The sequence below is a fragment of the Leopardus geoffroyi genome, chromosome B1 (assembly GCF_018350155.1).
Source record: "Leopardus geoffroyi isolate Oge1 chromosome B1, O.geoffroyi_Oge1_pat1.0, whole genome shotgun sequence".
NCBI lineage: Eukaryota > Metazoa > Chordata > Mammalia > Carnivora > Felidae > Leopardus > Leopardus geoffroyi.
The window spans coordinates 110,971,496-110,987,809 of record NC_059327.1 but is presented as its reverse complement, the minus strand read 5'-3'; the positions used below and the strand labels follow the sequence as shown (position 1 = coordinate 110,987,809).

The following is a 16,314-nucleotide window of genomic DNA, read 5'->3' as shown; positions in this document are numbered from 1 at the left end:
TACTGAAATTATTTTTTTTAAGTTTATTTATTTTGAGAGAGATACAGATACCTCCCTGGGGGAGGGGCAGAGAGAGGGAGAGAGGGAGAATCCCAAGCAGGCTCCACGCTGGCAGGACAGAGCCCAATGCGGTGCTCAAACTCACAAATGGTGAGATCATGACTGGAGCTAAAATCAAGAGTCAGATGCCTTACAGACTGAGCCACCTGGCACCCCTGATATTGAGATTTTTAATAGTATCACAAAGATTGGCATTTTTTGTTAAATACTAAAGTGACAATAGTAACCATACTTAATAGTAATGAGTGTGGCGTAAGAAGGCTTGCAGCTTGCTGCTAACAATCTGAGTTTTAACAAAATGTTGCTTGTGCTGTCAGACCAACACACAAGAAAAGGGTTATATCTCTAGTTCAGTGCAGTTGTCTCTGATGACTGTTTAAAATTGTAAACTGCCAGGGCACCTGGTTGGCTCAGTCGGTAGAGCATGTGACTCTTGATCTCAGGGTCATGAGTTCAAGCCCCACGTTAGATATAGAGCTTACCTTAAAAAAGAAAGGAAGGACGGACAGAAGGAAGGAAGAGGAAGAAAGAAAGAGAAAATTTTTAAAAAATTGCTAACTGCCTCCCCACCCTGGAGCTCCTTGACCTTTTCCTGCTTTATTTTTCTCTTGACTGCTTGTCACCGTGTCAGATAATATGCATTTTACTCATTTTGCGTATTGACTAATCCCCTCCGCTCAATAGGAAGCAAGCTTATTTACTGCAGGCTCAACTGTCTGCTATCGCCTTCGTGTTTAGAACAGTGCCTGGCACATGGAGGTTCTCAATGCATATTTCTAGGATGAATGAATGAATCTTAATTGCTGTGAAATCATACATTAAAAGGCTCTTTGCCAAGAACAGTGCAGAAATCATCAGCTAATTTGGCTGCAAAATGTGGGGGATTTCTGTGAACAAAGGGTTGCATGATCCTGCAGAGAAACTTGTGTGAATCATTTTGCACACGTTAGGCCCACTCTGGGGAGGGAGGGGATGGACTGTGTATCGGTGTTGGGGGATAGGACACTCAATTCCCTAGGGTCCTTTGAGACGCTTAACTCTTTCTTGGCACTGTTCGGGTGTCGTTGTGGTAAAGGGCAGGGTGTCCCTCAGATCCTGAAAGAAAAGTAAAGGAATTTCATAGCCTGACTTTTGCTAATGGATAAATAATTGTCAACACAACACTTGGCCTGTTTTCTCACAGGGTTTGCTGAAGGAGTTTGACCACCATTTGCTCTCAGCTGCAGAAGCCTGCAAACTGGCAGCTGCCTTCAGTCCCTACACACCCCTCTTCGTGCTCACGGCTGTGGTAAGCAGGGTGCAGCCCCACACTCTACCTCTCCCCAGTGATGGAAGCTACCAGTGAGAGGAAAAGGGCTAACCTAAAGTAGGCTTTGTGCACTTCATTAGAGAATTGTAATCAGACCTCATGTATGGAAAGGTTTTATCAGTCAGGGTAGTGACATCCTGGTGGAAGCTAAATTAATTCAGCCTGCGGGTCTGATGTTGTCTGCCTGAGACCAATGGTTCCCAAGCACAGCAGAATCACGCAAGGAGTCTTCTCAAAATGCACATTCCTGATCCACCCTAGACCCACTAAATGCAAATGTCTGGGATTAGTACTCAGAAATCTTTTATTCTGAAATACTGCCCAGGTGCACAGAGGGGTTTGGAAGCCACTACTCTGTTGTTTTGACTATTGTTAAATAAATGATGTGTTTATATATAGCAGTCTTATTTCTCTTTTGCATAGAGAAACATACTGTGTCCCTGTCCCATGTATAGACTGTTTGCTGAAACTAACAACAGCAGTAACAACAACAACAAATTTATCATCTTTGATCAAAAAGTATCAGACCCGGGCTGGCTCAGTCAGAAGAGTACGTGACTCTCGATCTCAGAGTCATGAGTTCGAACCCCACTTTGGGTGTAGAGATTACTAAAAAAATAAATAAACTTTTTTAAAAAGTGTCAGGCCTATAGTAAGATGGTAGTTAAAGCTAATCTCTTACACCTTCCTGCCAGCCAATCACATCCATCCCAGTCCCTTTCCCTGATTCACCAAAGAGACTTTAGGTCCTTGACTCAATATGTGATTGTGTATTTTTCTTAGAATATCTGTGCCACGTGTTTATTTTCCTATAATATTTCTAATGACTGTCCTCCAGGAATGAAGTGTTTCCTGATTCACTTCCAATTTCTATTTCAGTGTCTGATTTTGTGCTTGGTATTTTCCTCAGAATATCCGTGGCACGTGCTTGTTGTCCTATACTAGCTCTAATGACTGTCCTCTGGAAATGAAAAATTCATATCTGTGTGAAGCCAAAGAGGCCTTTGAAATTGGCCTCCTCACCAAGAGATATGATGAACGAGTTAGTGGAAAACAAGAGCTTCACAGTCTTCTCAAAGCTGCTTTTGGCCTCACCACCGTGCACCAAAGACTGTATGGGGAGACAGAGGTGGTCCGTACAGCAAGTCAGCTCTGTCATGAAGCTATGGGAAAGCTGTACAGTTTCAGTACTTCCTCTGAAAGTCAGGAGAGAGAAACTCTCTCTCAGGAGATCATGTCAGTTATCACCCAGGTAAAGGATCATTTACAAATTCAAAGCTTCTCAAACTTAGATGACAAGTCTTATGTTCCAGAGAGTTTCAAGCACGGGTTGGATAAACCCATCTTGCATGGGCAAGTAGATTTCCAAAAAATCCTTGAAACCTATTCACAGCACCACACTTCAGTGTGCGAAGTTTTTGAGGGCTCTTGTGGGAACAACAAAGATAAACAGAAAGATACGAAAACGGGAGTCTGTATCACTACTCTAGAAACAGAGACAAAAAACATAGATACTGTGTGTACTACTGAAGACAAACCACATTTTCAAAAAAGCATCGTAATATCTTCCTCCCACAAGGCTAAGAATGGTCAGGAGAAACTCAGGAGGATAGCAAGGAAAAACTGGACCCGTTCTGATGCCTTTCGAGTCTCCTTGGATCAAGATGGGGGAACTGAGGTTGAGTCATCAGATCACAGCCACGGTGAAGGAGCTGTTTTGAACAAGTCTCTGAGTGACAGCCAGTGCTCCAGTTCTTGGAGCGCATTATCGGTGGTTAGCTCTTCTACCAGCTGGGAGGAAGTGAATTATGTGGACGACAGGTCAACCAGAAAAGAGCCTTGCAAAGAAGTGCACCTTGTGGATACTGAGTGTTCTGCTGCCCCGTCTGAAGACATCAATGAGGAAACCAGACCTGTACATCCACTATCTTCAGAGCTTCACGGTCTCTCTCTCCAAGTGTTCCAGGATGACAACTTAGAGTCTTTGCAAAGTCAACGACACAGCCACGTGCCCTTGAAAACCTCCCATCCTCATAACACAACAGGCATGTTCTCAGCGTCTGGGGCGGGGCTGTTAGAAGGAGTTCCAGAAGATGTGCAGAAAGCCAGAAATAGGGGATCCAGAAATACTTCTGCTCATTCCAGACCCTCGTTTGGTTCTGCTTCTTTGTCCTCTTTTGATGCTGGTTGGCCCAAGAACATAGCCACATACCCTTTGGTCCAAGAAGAAGAAACCTTTGAACTAATTGATGAATTTCCAGAAATCAACTATGATGCCGAAGACAGGCATGGAGAGGAAATCAAAAGAGGCACAGGCCTTACATTTAAAGAAAGTTCCGCCTGGGTTGACCCGGAAGGAGAAACAGCAGAAAAAGAAGAGGATATGCCCTTAGACTCTGACATAGTCATGGAGGATTCCCTGGGCCAACGTTCCAGGACAGCACGTAGCTTTTCCACTCTTCATTGGCCTGTTCAAAATCCTGACTCAGGAAAGAGCAGTGGCTCAGTCAAAGAGCAGGGCATCAACCCTGATGCCTCCACAGTGGATGAGGAGGGCCAATGGCTCGACAGCACAGATGTTCACCCCACAAGCAGACGTGGCTCTTACAGCCTATGTGCTCTGAGACAGTCGCGTGGTCAATGGCCTGAAACCCCCAACTCCTCTGTAAGCAGTAACACTCCCTCCTCTGATTTTAGCAAGGACTGCACTACCACAGAGGAGGGAAACAAACTAGGAAACATGCTAAACTGCAGCCAGAACTCCACCTCGTCCTCGGCAGGGTGGTTGAAATCACCAGCATTTTCCAGCGGTTCTTCTGAGGGGGAAAACCCGCAGTCCTTTCTGAATTCCAGTGGAAGTTCTTTTGTTTCATTGCCGGGAATGACAAGGCAAGAGATCCTAGAGGCTCGAACCCTGCTCCCTGATGACTTTGAAAAACTTTTGGCAGGGGTGAGACATGATTGGCTCCTACAGAGACTGGAGAATACAGGAGTTTTTAAGCCCAATCAACTGCACCAAGCATACAGTAAGTACAACCTTTCCAGTAGGTACAGCCTCAGGAAGTATCTATGATTCTGATCGAATAGCTCTGGGGTTTGGATCCAGGCATGAGTATTTTTTAAGAGCCCTCCAGTGGCTTTGTATAAAGCCAATGTCAATAACCTTTGCTTCAGGGTATTCCCGTGTTTTGCCTGCTGCCTTGAATTCAGACTAAAAGGACAGTTCAGGTTGTTACAAAAAAGGGCAAAACATTCCACTATAATAGGGTTTCCCTATTTTCTATTCCCTGTTTAGGGACTCTGAAGGTTCAGAATCACATTCCTTAGAGTTAAGTAACTGCTTTATTGTTATGTGCCAGTTTACAGGTGAAAAGCCATATGTACATGATCTCATACCCATTAGGGAAACATTATCATCCCCGGTGTACAGATAAGAAAAAGAGAGGAAGCCCAAAGTTGGAAAAACAAAACAAGTTGTACATTTCCTCCTTTCTTCTTCCCTCAATTCACTTAGCCTTCCTATGTATGTGTGCAAGAGGCCCACCTTCTGTTTCCAACCCCAGCTTCTCTGATTGAGTTGCCCAGCCCTCGTCACTATCTTCCCCAGCCTCCAGTCATCTCCCTCCCCAACCCCAGACCCATGAGTTTATCTTATTTTAAGTACTTTTTCTCCTGAGTCTTCTGTTCATTCATCCATTAACATGACCTGGATGCAGAAGGTCCTTGTTCACTTTATCTTAACTTGGATCCCAAAATGTTGCATTTCTTCCTTAGGGCTCATGTCTTTCCCCCTCAAAGAAATGCTTTCTAGCTAACACTGTTCTTCCTTTCCTTCTGGTGGAGACAGTTTTTACTTTTCCTTCCTATCTTTTCCTTTTTCAATTGAGTAGCATCTTCGTACAGTAGCTGTATTTTCTCAAGTAATTCCTGGACTTTCCCAGCTTAAACAAAACAACTCAGAGAAAATTAAGGTTCACTTTAATATGTAACCATGATTTCTGGAGTTTCCAGGAATCTCTGAGGTATAATTGTTTCATTTATTTCTATCTATGTGGTCTGGCACAGGTAGTAGCCTTCATTATCTGGGCCCCCCAGATAATTAGAAGATGCAAACATGTATCACTGTTCCAATATGAACTCTGGCATTTTACTGTTTAAAAAGCCCTTTATTTTTCACTGCTTTCTCATATATGTATGTGTGTATGTGTGTGTGTGTATATATATATATATATGTACATATATATGTATATGTATATATGTATATATATGTATGTGTATATGTATGTGTACATATGTGTACACATGTATATGTATGTGTACATATATGTGTATGCGTATATATATATGTATATGTGTATATATATGTATCTCATATGTGTGTGTGTATATATATATATATATATACACACACACACATACATATATACATATATATATATATATATATATTTTTTTTTTTTTTTTTTTTTTTTTTAGAGAAGGAGCAGGGGAGAGAGAGAAAGAATCCCAAGTAGGCTCCACACTGCCAGTGAAGAGACTGGTATAGGGCTCAGTCCCATGAACCATAAGATCATGACCTGAGCCAAAATCAAGAGTGGGACGCTCAATCGAATGAGCCACCCAGGTGCCCCTCCACTGCTTTCATACAGAAATTCTAGCCTTAATCCCTCTCCATCACAAGAGAAAGGTTTTGTGAATCTTCATTATATTTGCAAAGCTTTACTTTTTTATTGTACTTCACTAACTTTTTAGTAGTATTCATAGAGAAGGCTAAAATTTGAGAAAATGTCTAAAGAAGCTAATGATTTCAGACAAGCTGGATTAAGATCTGTGTCACTTCAAATTTATTCATGAATTGTAACATCCCTTTGAAAATAACATCCAGGGGCGCTTGGGTGGCTCAGTTGGTTAAGCGTCTGACATCCACTCACATTATGATCTGGTTCATGAGTTCAAACCCCACGTCAGGCTCTGTGCTGACAGACTGGAGCCTGGAGACTGCTTCAATTCTCTGTCTCCCTCTCTGCCCCCCACCCTTGTGTGTGTGCAGTCTCTCTCTCTCTTTCTCTCTCTCAAAATAAAATAAACGGGTAGCTCAGTCAGTTAAGTGTCCGAATTCAGCTCAGGTCATGATCTCAGGGTTCATGGGTTCAATCCCCATGTCGGGCTTTGTGCTGACAGCTCAGAACCTGGAGTCTACTTCGGGTTCTGTGTCTCCCTCTCTCTCTATGCCCCTCCCCTGCTCATGCTCTGTTTCTGTCTCTCAAAAATAAAAATAAACATAAAAAAATTAAAATTAAAAAATTAAAATAAACTTTAAAATACAATTAACATCCATTTTTTCTTACCTTTTTTCCAGATGCTCTTTTATTAAAATATTCTAAAAAATCAGAATTATGGACAGCCCAGGAAACTGTTGTGTATTTGGGGAACTACCTGAATGTGAAGAAGAAAGGCAGACAAAGAAACGCTTTCTGGGTTCATCATCTTCATCAAGAAGAAACTCTGGGGAGGTATTTCTTTAAAACATCTATACCACTAATGTAAAATGGGCTAATTATGCCTTTCTCTTAATCATTTATGAAATTTTGAAAGAGCTGAAAAATTTGGCCAAAATACATATTTCAGATGTCTACTCCTTCCTCCAACTCATTAATTAATTAATAGCAGTTACCACACATTGACCACCATTATGTCAGCCATTTTACATAGACATACATGATGTCAAACCTATCAGGGAAACATTATTATCCCCATCGTACAGATAAGAAAATGGAGTTTCTGACCATGTGGCAGGACAGAGAGCCTTAAGCGCTCCCACTAACAAATGCTGACAAAAAAATCTAGTTAAACTACAAAAGCCCCACTTATAAGTAATAAATGAGCCTGCAAAAAAGGTAGTAAAATCCTTTGAGCCTACAGATATGAAGCATATCCAGGGATATAAATGTATACCGAGCCCCTAGGACACTCTGTACAAGTTTTGAGAGGGGTAGGATGAGATGGCAGCTACTAATAAAAATTACACATGGAAGGGAGTGAGTTTAGATACCATCCATCCATATAGAGCAAGGATTCAGGAATGGCTATGTCCTCAAGGAAAAAGTTTTCTTAAAAATATACTAACCCCATTGAGGTAAACACCTGGAAAATTTTTAATTTGGCCTTAGTTCTTGACAACAACTTTAAGCAAAAACTTACTTGAAAAATTAGTAACCATGTTACTATTTTTCCCAGTTGAGTCTGAGGCCTACTTTTACATCATCTGTGTATTGGAAAAGACCTATCAGCCAAGAATTTTAAGGTGAATGCTGCTCTTTATCCAAATCCAAATAATTTAAGAAATAAGTAGGAAGAGAGGAAGTAAGAGAGAGAGAAATTGGGTGATTCTTAAAAAGTGGAAGTACATTTCTTGAAAAGGTTGTTGATGATAATAATAGTAGAAACAGGGGCGCCTGGGTGGCGCAGTCGGTTAAGCGTCCGACTTCAGCCAGGTCACGATCTCGCGGTCCGTGAGTTCGAGCCCCGCGTTGGGCTCTGGGCTGATGGCTCAGAGCCTGGAGCCTGTTTCCGATTCTGTGTCTCCCTCTCTCTCTGCCCCTCCCCCGTTCATGCTCTGTCTCTCTCTGTCCCAAAAATAAATAAACGTTGAAAAAAATAAATAAATAATAGTAGAAACAATAAATATATTTACCAAGTATATACTTGCCAAGCCTCATTTTAAGTCACTTTTATACTAATCTAATCAATCATCACAAAACCCTATGAGGTTAATATTATTATCCCCATTTTACAGATGAGGGAACTGAGGTGCAAGATGTTAAGAAACTTGCATCCAATGATGGAGCCGTGTGTTATGGGTTGAATGATTTTTTAACAGCTGTGTGCCCTCAGCCTCAGATTCATACGTTGAAGCCCTAACCCCTTGTACTCAGACTAGGATCTTATTGAAATAGAGTCATTGCAGATTAATTAGTTAAGATGAGGTCGTACTGGAGTAGAGTGGGCCCTTCGTCCACTATGATTGGTATCCTTATAAAAAAGAAATTTATTTTTTTAATGTTCATTTATTTTTGAGAAAGAGAGAATGTGCATGTACCTGCACACACGAGGGGCAGAGAGAGAGGGGGACAGAAGGGACCCAGGCACCCCTCTAAAAAGGAAATTTAAAGAGAGACATGCACTTGGGGGTGCCTGGATGGCTCAGTCAGGTAAACATTCAACTTTGGCTCAGGTCATGATTTTGCAATTGGTGAGTTGGAGCCCCACGTTGGGCTCTGAGCTGACAGCTCAGGGCCTGGATCCTGCTTCCGATTCTGTGTCTCTCTCTTTCTTTGCCCCTTCCTACTCACACTCTGTCTCTCTATCTCTCAAAAATAAATAAACATTAAAAAACAAGAGAGAGATATGCACACAAGGAGAATGCATATGAAATTGTAGTTATTGTTGCCATAAGGCAGGAACCACCAGAAGCCAGGAGGGAGGACTGGAAAACATTCTTCCCTAGTGCCTTCAGAGGGAACATGACCCTGCTGATAGCTTGATCTTGGACTTCTAGGCTCCAGAACTGTGAGAGAATCTATTTCTGTTGTATAAGGCACCCAATCTATGGCACTTGGTTGCAGCAGCCCTAAGAAGCTAATACACCAGGATGCATCATAGGAGGATCTGAGATGGGAAATAAAAGAGAATAAGAAACATGGAAGATGGAGTGAGAGGGTACAATATATGTCTGATCAGAAAAAGATAACAAAGCAAATATCTATTTGAATAGATAATATCTGATGATTTTCCAGAATTGCCAAAACCCATTAATCTTCAAATACAGGAATCACAATGAATCCTAAACAGGATAGAAAAGGAATGAGGGAAGAAACTAGAAGAGAGGAGGGGAGGAGGGAAGGAAGGGAGGAAGGAGACAATCATAACTCCACTTCTAGCCACATTGTAGTCAAACTTCAGAACACCAAGGACAAAGAAACAATCTTAAAAAGCAGTCAAAGAAAAAAGAGTTTACTACTAACAAATCTTTACTGAAGAAAAACAACCCCAGCAAAATGGCATAAGATGCCAGAAAGAATGGGTCTGCATTCCCAGATTGATGATCCTGTGCCTAGCACTGGAGGTCCTCTGACAGAATGGTTGGGAAATGATCCTGTACCAAGGTTTGCTCAAAGTTCCAAACTGGTTCAAAGTTCTTGCAGCCCAGAGGTCTGTCCACAGCAGAAATGCTCGCAGCACTGACGGAATACCTCTATTAGGACAGCTGGTCCCCTGCAGCCTGCTTTCTGATGCCATGTGGGTTCCTCCTCTGCAGCCACCCCTGTCAGGTTTCTTTTCGGATCCCCAGGAGGCTGAATGGCCAAAACTGCAGCCAACGTGGATTTCATTATCTTATTGGCAGAAACTTCTGGAGAGAGTTTTCTCTAGTTGAGGCCTGTAACTCTAACAGTTCCCTTTGATTTTTGGAGGTCGCTTGGACGCATGTGAATTACTCATGAATTCACACGAACGTATAGCAAATATAAACCACAGTAAAGTGTGATAGTTACTTCTTGCTCCTTTCAACACTTAATCATTTACTGCCTCATTTATTTTGTCTCCAAGTATGCATAAGTCCTTGAAATATACATATTTCATACTTTCTTTGAAACACTCAGGTCTGGCTAGCACAATGCTATACACATAATAGGTGATGATGCAAACAAGTATTTGTAGAGATGAAGGACTCGCAAGGGGAAGGGGTAGAGGAAGGCTTCAGATTGCTTAGTTAGCCTGTTTAAGACCACGCTGCAGGTAGTAAAAGATCTGGTTGCAGAGTCTGCACTTTCTGGTGCCCATCCTGGCTCCCTTGGCTTACCAAGGAAGCCTGGCAGGCTGATTCGTTAAGGGGAGATTTTCTCTATAATCAGTATTATCCTGGATCAGTGTATCAGACAGGGTTCTTCAGAAAAACAGAGCCAAGAAGATGCAAACATATATAGATGAGAGTTATTGTCAGAAACTGGCTTCCATGATTATAGAGGCAGGAAAATCTCAAAATGTGTAGTTGGCAAGGTGGAGACCCAGGACAACGAATGGTGTAGTTGCCAAGGCCAACAGGCTGAAGACCCAGGAAGAGCCGATGTTTCCCTTCAAGTCCAAAGGCAGGAAAGACCCATGTCCAGCTCCAAGGCAGTTTGGCAAGAAGAATGTCTATCTTGGGAGAAGGTCAGTCTTTTGCTATTTGGTCCTTCAGCTGATTGGATTGGGCCTATCCACATTAGGGGGAGCAATCTGCTTTACTCAGTCCGTTGATTCAAATGTGAAATTCATCCCCAAACAACCTCAGAAAAACACCCATAATAACGGTTGATCAAATCTGGGCACCTTATGTCCAAGTGAAGGTGGCACATAGAATTAACCATCACAGTCAGCTAGCATGAATTATGTTCTGTTGTTCAGGAGGCTCTCACAAGATTATTTGAGTCATAGGAGAATTCAAGATAATATTGACTGTCTAAGGTAGAGAAAGAGTAACATCTTTCAAGCAGTTTTGTGTATCTTCTTTGGTCTTTGCTCTCTTACTCTATGATAGGATCACTTTTGCATTTCTTTTTGTATTTTTTTCCTCTGGTCATAGATATGTTGGGAAAGAATATAAGGAGCAGAAGGGGCTCTGGCACCACTTCGCTGATGTGGAACGGCAAATGACCGCACAGCACTACGTGACAGAATTTAACAAGAGGCTTTATGAACAAAAGATCCCAACACAGATATTCTATATCCCGTCCACAGTATTACTGGTGAGATTAAAGGGAGTAAGGGTTTGCTTAAACAGGCCTATAAATATATGTCAGGTGAGATTTCTGGTAAAATCCAGTAAACTCAGTTACCAGACTCCTTCATCTACTTCATCTGCTTTATCCACTTAGACATGTCAGAACTAAGACCCTGTCTACCCTGAATATACAGTTTGGATCTTGGATCTCCCAAATCACTCTGTTAATTCTGGTATCTGGTCTGCATACATGGTCAAGCTGGCATTTGTAGTATCCTTTCTTTGTGTACTGTCTGTACTTTCAACGAGAGAAGAAGGACCCTGAAGATCATATGTAGTACAAATTATTCCCTCAGCACGATGCATTCATTCCCTGTTTCACATCTGTTGGACCCCACCCCTTGTGACCAAGTGATTACTAAGTCATAGCTTAAATACCTTTAGTAAGGACAAATAATTATTACCTTTTCACTTTCAAATAATTCTAGTTGTTAGAAAGCTCTTAGATTTAGCCCAAATCTGTCTTCCTCTGAATTCTACCTGTGAATTACAGCTCTACCTTCTGGGGCCATCGAGACCAATGTGTTTTCACTAAGATATCTCTTTAAATATAGACAGGCAACAATCCGCCTCCACTGACTTTTCTCTTATTTGGATCAAGAATATTCTGCCTCCCCAACTATATCGAATCCTTATCTCATTCACACCTAAAGGATTTTGTTTTACTTTGGCCAGAGACATTTTTAGACCCATATTCTATTACCACTAATAATAGCTATCATCCATTTTTCACTTTCTTTATGTCAAGCACTATCCCAGACATTTAACACATTAACCTTTGAAACAACTCTGCAAAATAGATGATACACACAAACGCTTAGCTGACATTCCAGTCCCGCGTCCCAGCACATGATCTATCCACATATCCTAACGGGCTAGCTCCCTGGGGTAGGTCCCATCATGGCCTCATTTTTATGTGAGCATTTTAAAGAATAATAATAATTTTAGGTTCTCTTATATATCACATAATGTGTTAACCACCCTACATGCATTTTTCTCATATAATTCTTTTAACACTCCTATAGTGGCTATTATTATAATACCTGGTTTACAAGCGAGCAAACCAAAATCTATAACAAAGTTCCTAAGTGGCAAAGCCTGGGTTCAAAGTGAGGTCTACTGGACCCCAGAGCCTGCAGCCTTCCTAGCCATTGTGGTATATTGTCTCCCATTTCTATTTTTCAGATTTTGGAAGGCAAGACAATAAAGGGATGTATAAGTGTGGAACCTTATATCCTGGGAGAATTTGTAAAATTATCAAATAATGCGAAAGTGGTTAAAACAGAATACAAAGCTACAGAATATGGCTTGGCATACGGCCATTTTTCCTACGAGTTTTCTAATCATAGAGATGTTGTGGTCGATTTACAAGGTATGTGAAATTGGGGATTATTTTTTTACTTTTAATGTTATTCATATGTAAATATGAGATCTTGTAACTAGCTCTTCCAGTCATTATTTAATAGATTGTTCAGTGCCTAGACTACTATGTGTAATTAAATCAATCGATTTTATGGGGTGCCTGGGTGGCTCAGTCGGTTGAGCATCTGACTTTTTTTTCTTAGTTTTTTTTAATTTTATTTTTTTATTTTTTTTAAATTTACATCCAAATTAGTTAGCATATAGTGCAACAATGATTTCAGGAGTAGGTTCCTTAGTGCCCCTTACCCATTTAGCCCATCTCCCCTCCCACAACCCCTCCAGTAACCCTCAGTTTGTTCTCCACATTTATGAGTCTCTTCTGTCTTGTCCCCTTCCCTGTTTTTATATTCTTTTTGTTTCCCTTCCCTTATGTTCATCTGTGTTGTCTCTTAAAGTCCTCATATGAGTGAAGTCATATGATTTTTGCCTTTCTCTGATTGACTAATTTCACTTAGCATAATACCCTCCAGTTCCATCCGCATAGTTGCAAATGGCAAGATTTCATTCTTTTGATTTCCAAGTAATATTCCAATGTGTATGTGTGTGTGGGGGGGATGGTGGTGGTGTGTGTATATACACACACACATACCACATCTTTATCCATTCATCCATCCATGGATATTTGGGCTCATTCCATACTTTGGCTATTGTTGATAGTGCTGCTATAAACATGGGGGTGCATGTGTCCCTTTGAAACAGCACACCTGTGTCCTGTGGATAAAGAGCATCTGACTCTTGATTTCGGCTCAGGTCGGGATCTCATGGTTCGTGAGTTCAAGCCCTATATCGGGCTCTGTGCTGATCGTGCAGAGCCTGCTTAGAATTCTCTCCCTCTCCTTCTCTCTCTGTCCCTTCCCCACTTGTTCTCTCTCTCTCTCTCTCAAAAGAAATAAACTTAAAAATAAATAAATAAATTTAATAAATTGATTTTACTATATGTAGCAAGTGCTGTCTGAAAAAAAAATGTCTAAGGCTTCTACAAGTGTCTAGAGTAACACATAATCAGTGAGAAGATCTGCCTCACATTCTGTTGGGCTTAATTCTAGAGCAAATCCACAACAGCTTTTTTAAAATTTCACTTAAGTGTATTTGAGTGATGTAGGTTTTTTAATATTGCATGTTTTAATATGTGAAAATCTTTCCACTTTTTCATTTCTTCAGCTCTTTACCCTTATTACAAGTGTGATATTGGGTTTCATAAATGGTGATCATTATGGAACAGAAAGTTGTGTGTACAAAAATCTGACTTTTTAAAAATTTTCCACATTTATATTTTAATTTCGTTTCAGTTCATCTAGTATTTTATTTATCAGAACTATTATACTGATATAAGAGCCAATACTCTTCATTTAAATGATAAATGAGGTTTATTATAATTATTTTTAGTAATGATTCTATGACCATTCCCCAAGATTTTGTCTACTCCCCTTCTGTAGCATTTATCATCACTCTCTGCCATATTATATATTTTACTTGCTTATATTGCTTCTTAATCTGTCCCACTTCACCAGAATATTAGCTCAATGAGTGTAGGGATATTTTTTATTGGGTTTTTTTTTTTTTTTTTTTTTGAGAAAGAGAAAGAGAGTGCATGTGCATGAGTGGGGAAGGGAGAGAGGGAGAGAGAGAGAGAATCTTAAAATTTTTTTAATGTTTATTTATTTTTGAGAGAGAGACAGAGCATGAGCAGGGGAGGGGCAGAGAGAGAGGGAGACACAGAATCTGAAGCAGGCTCCAGGCTCCGAGCTGTCAGCACAGAGCTCTATGTGGGGCTTGAATTCATGAGCAGTGAGATCATGACCTGAGCTGAAGTCTGACCCTTAACCTACCGACCTACCGACCTACTGACCTACCGACCGACGGACCGACCGACTGACACACCTGGGGGCCCTGAGAGACAGAATCTTAAGGAGGCTCCACACTCAGTGCGAAGCCTGACTCAGGGCTCCATCACACAACCCTGGGATCATGACCTGAGCCAAAATCAAGAGTCAGCCACTCACCAAACTGAGCCACCCAGGCACCCCTAGTGTAGGAATTTTTGACTCACTCGTTCATTGCTAAATCCCCAGTACTCAAAACAGTGTCTTGTACAGCATGTATACTCAATAAGTATTTGTTAAATGAACAGATGAATATATGAATTAATGAGTTAGGCACTAAATAAACTTATGCATCATGAAATAAATATTCAATATATTGTGATCTTAGTAATTAAACTAAGTGCATTTTACTGCTCTCTAATTCCTTGAAAATTGGTGATCTAGGTATGTCATAGCTGACAAATTTAATTATTCAGCATTTAGTTTCCCTTTTTAAACCAACTATTAGAGTATGCAATACCAAATCCCTTAGCAGAAATTTATTAAAAGTAAACCATTATGACCAGGTTTTTAAAATATCTCTTTAAGCATATACATTTTATTTCTCTGAAACACATTACTGACATCTGTAGAGGATTTAATTCTCATACATATTTATTTCTCTTTTAGGTTGGGTGACTAGTAATGGAAAAGGGCTTATCTATCTGACAGATCCCCAGATTCACTCTCTTGATCAGAACGATGTCACTACCAATTTTGGAAAGAAGGGAATTTTTTACTTCTTTAATCACCAGCATTTGAAATGTAATGAAATATGCCATCGTCTTTCTTTGACAAGACCTTCAGCTGAGAAACCAAATAAGTCATAGACTATCTGGCGTGGTAATGGGATGGGCTTGGTGCCACTCACGGGAGCTGGGTCTTCCTCTTCCCCCAGGCACACACAGTATCATGAAGCCTGGTCCCCTCAGACTTAGGCAGGGCTGTGGGACTACTTCTGGCCAATGACTTGTGAGAGAAATTAGTGACTATCCATTTCAGACCCATATTTAATTGCCAGTGTGACTTGTTATGGAGTTACTTCTGCCACAATTACCAAGAATATGTCAGGAGACAGCTGCTTATCGGCATAAGTCCTACAATGAGGGCAACACGGAAAAGGCCCCCAAGTGACCCATCATGGACACAAAACAGATGAGAAATAAACTTTTGTGTTTAAGCCATTGAGATTTTGGAGTTTTTTGTCACTATCAATGCTGATACCATGAGTGTTTTTCTTATTGCAATATTTAGGAGTTCTCTGTACATATTAAAGAATTCAGGACATTGTGATAAAAGTTACGGTTTTTTTTCTCTTTGTCATGTGACATTTGACTTCATATGAAACTTTTTCTTCCATGCAGAATTTGTTTAATACAGTTGAATTCATTAATCTTTTATTTTATGGCTCCTAAGTTGCATGTCATATGTAGATCCTCCTGACCATGCGTTTATTTTAATCCCACTATATATATATATAATATATATACTTATATTTATATTTATATATACTTATACCCTTATATATATACACTTATATATATATACTTATATATATATACTTATATATATACACTTATATATATATACTTATATATATACTTATATATACTTATATTTATATATCTATTTATATTTATATATATATATTTTTTTTTTTTTGAGAGAGAGAGAGCACATGAGAGTAGGGAAGAAGGGCAGAGAGAGAGAATCCCAAGGAGGCTCTTCTGAGCCCAAAGCAGGGCTCAATCTCACAACCCTGAGATCATGACCTAAGTCAAAATCAAGAGTCAGAGGCTCAACCAAGTGAGCCACCCAGGGCCCCCCCCCACATTTTCTTC

General features: G+C 40.4%; 1 protein-coding gene across 4 annotated transcripts in view; it reads left to right on the top strand.

The window, feature by feature from the left end:
* Window positions 1–15,661, top strand: part of ALPK1 (alpha kinase 1) — a 63,150-nt gene extending 47,489 nt beyond the window's left edge. For all 4 annotated transcript variants that reach the window (XM_045470123.1, XM_045470103.1, XM_045470113.1 and 1 more), the window contains 6 exons: window positions 1,244–1,348; window positions 2,280–4,395; window positions 6,729–6,882; window positions 10,992–11,154; window positions 12,375–12,561; window positions 15,104–15,661. In XM_045470123.1, coding sequence (XP_045326079.1) covers window positions 1,244–1,348; window positions 2,280–4,395; window positions 6,729–6,882; window positions 10,992–11,154; window positions 12,375–12,561; window positions 15,104–15,303 — 2,925 coding nt within the window. In that variant the 3' untranslated portion in view covers window positions 15,304–15,661. The remainder of the gene's footprint in view (window positions 1–1,243; window positions 1,349–2,279; window positions 4,396–6,728; window positions 6,883–10,991; window positions 11,155–12,374; window positions 12,562–15,103) is intronic.
* The last annotated feature ends 653 nt before the right edge of the window (window positions 15,662–16,314 follow it).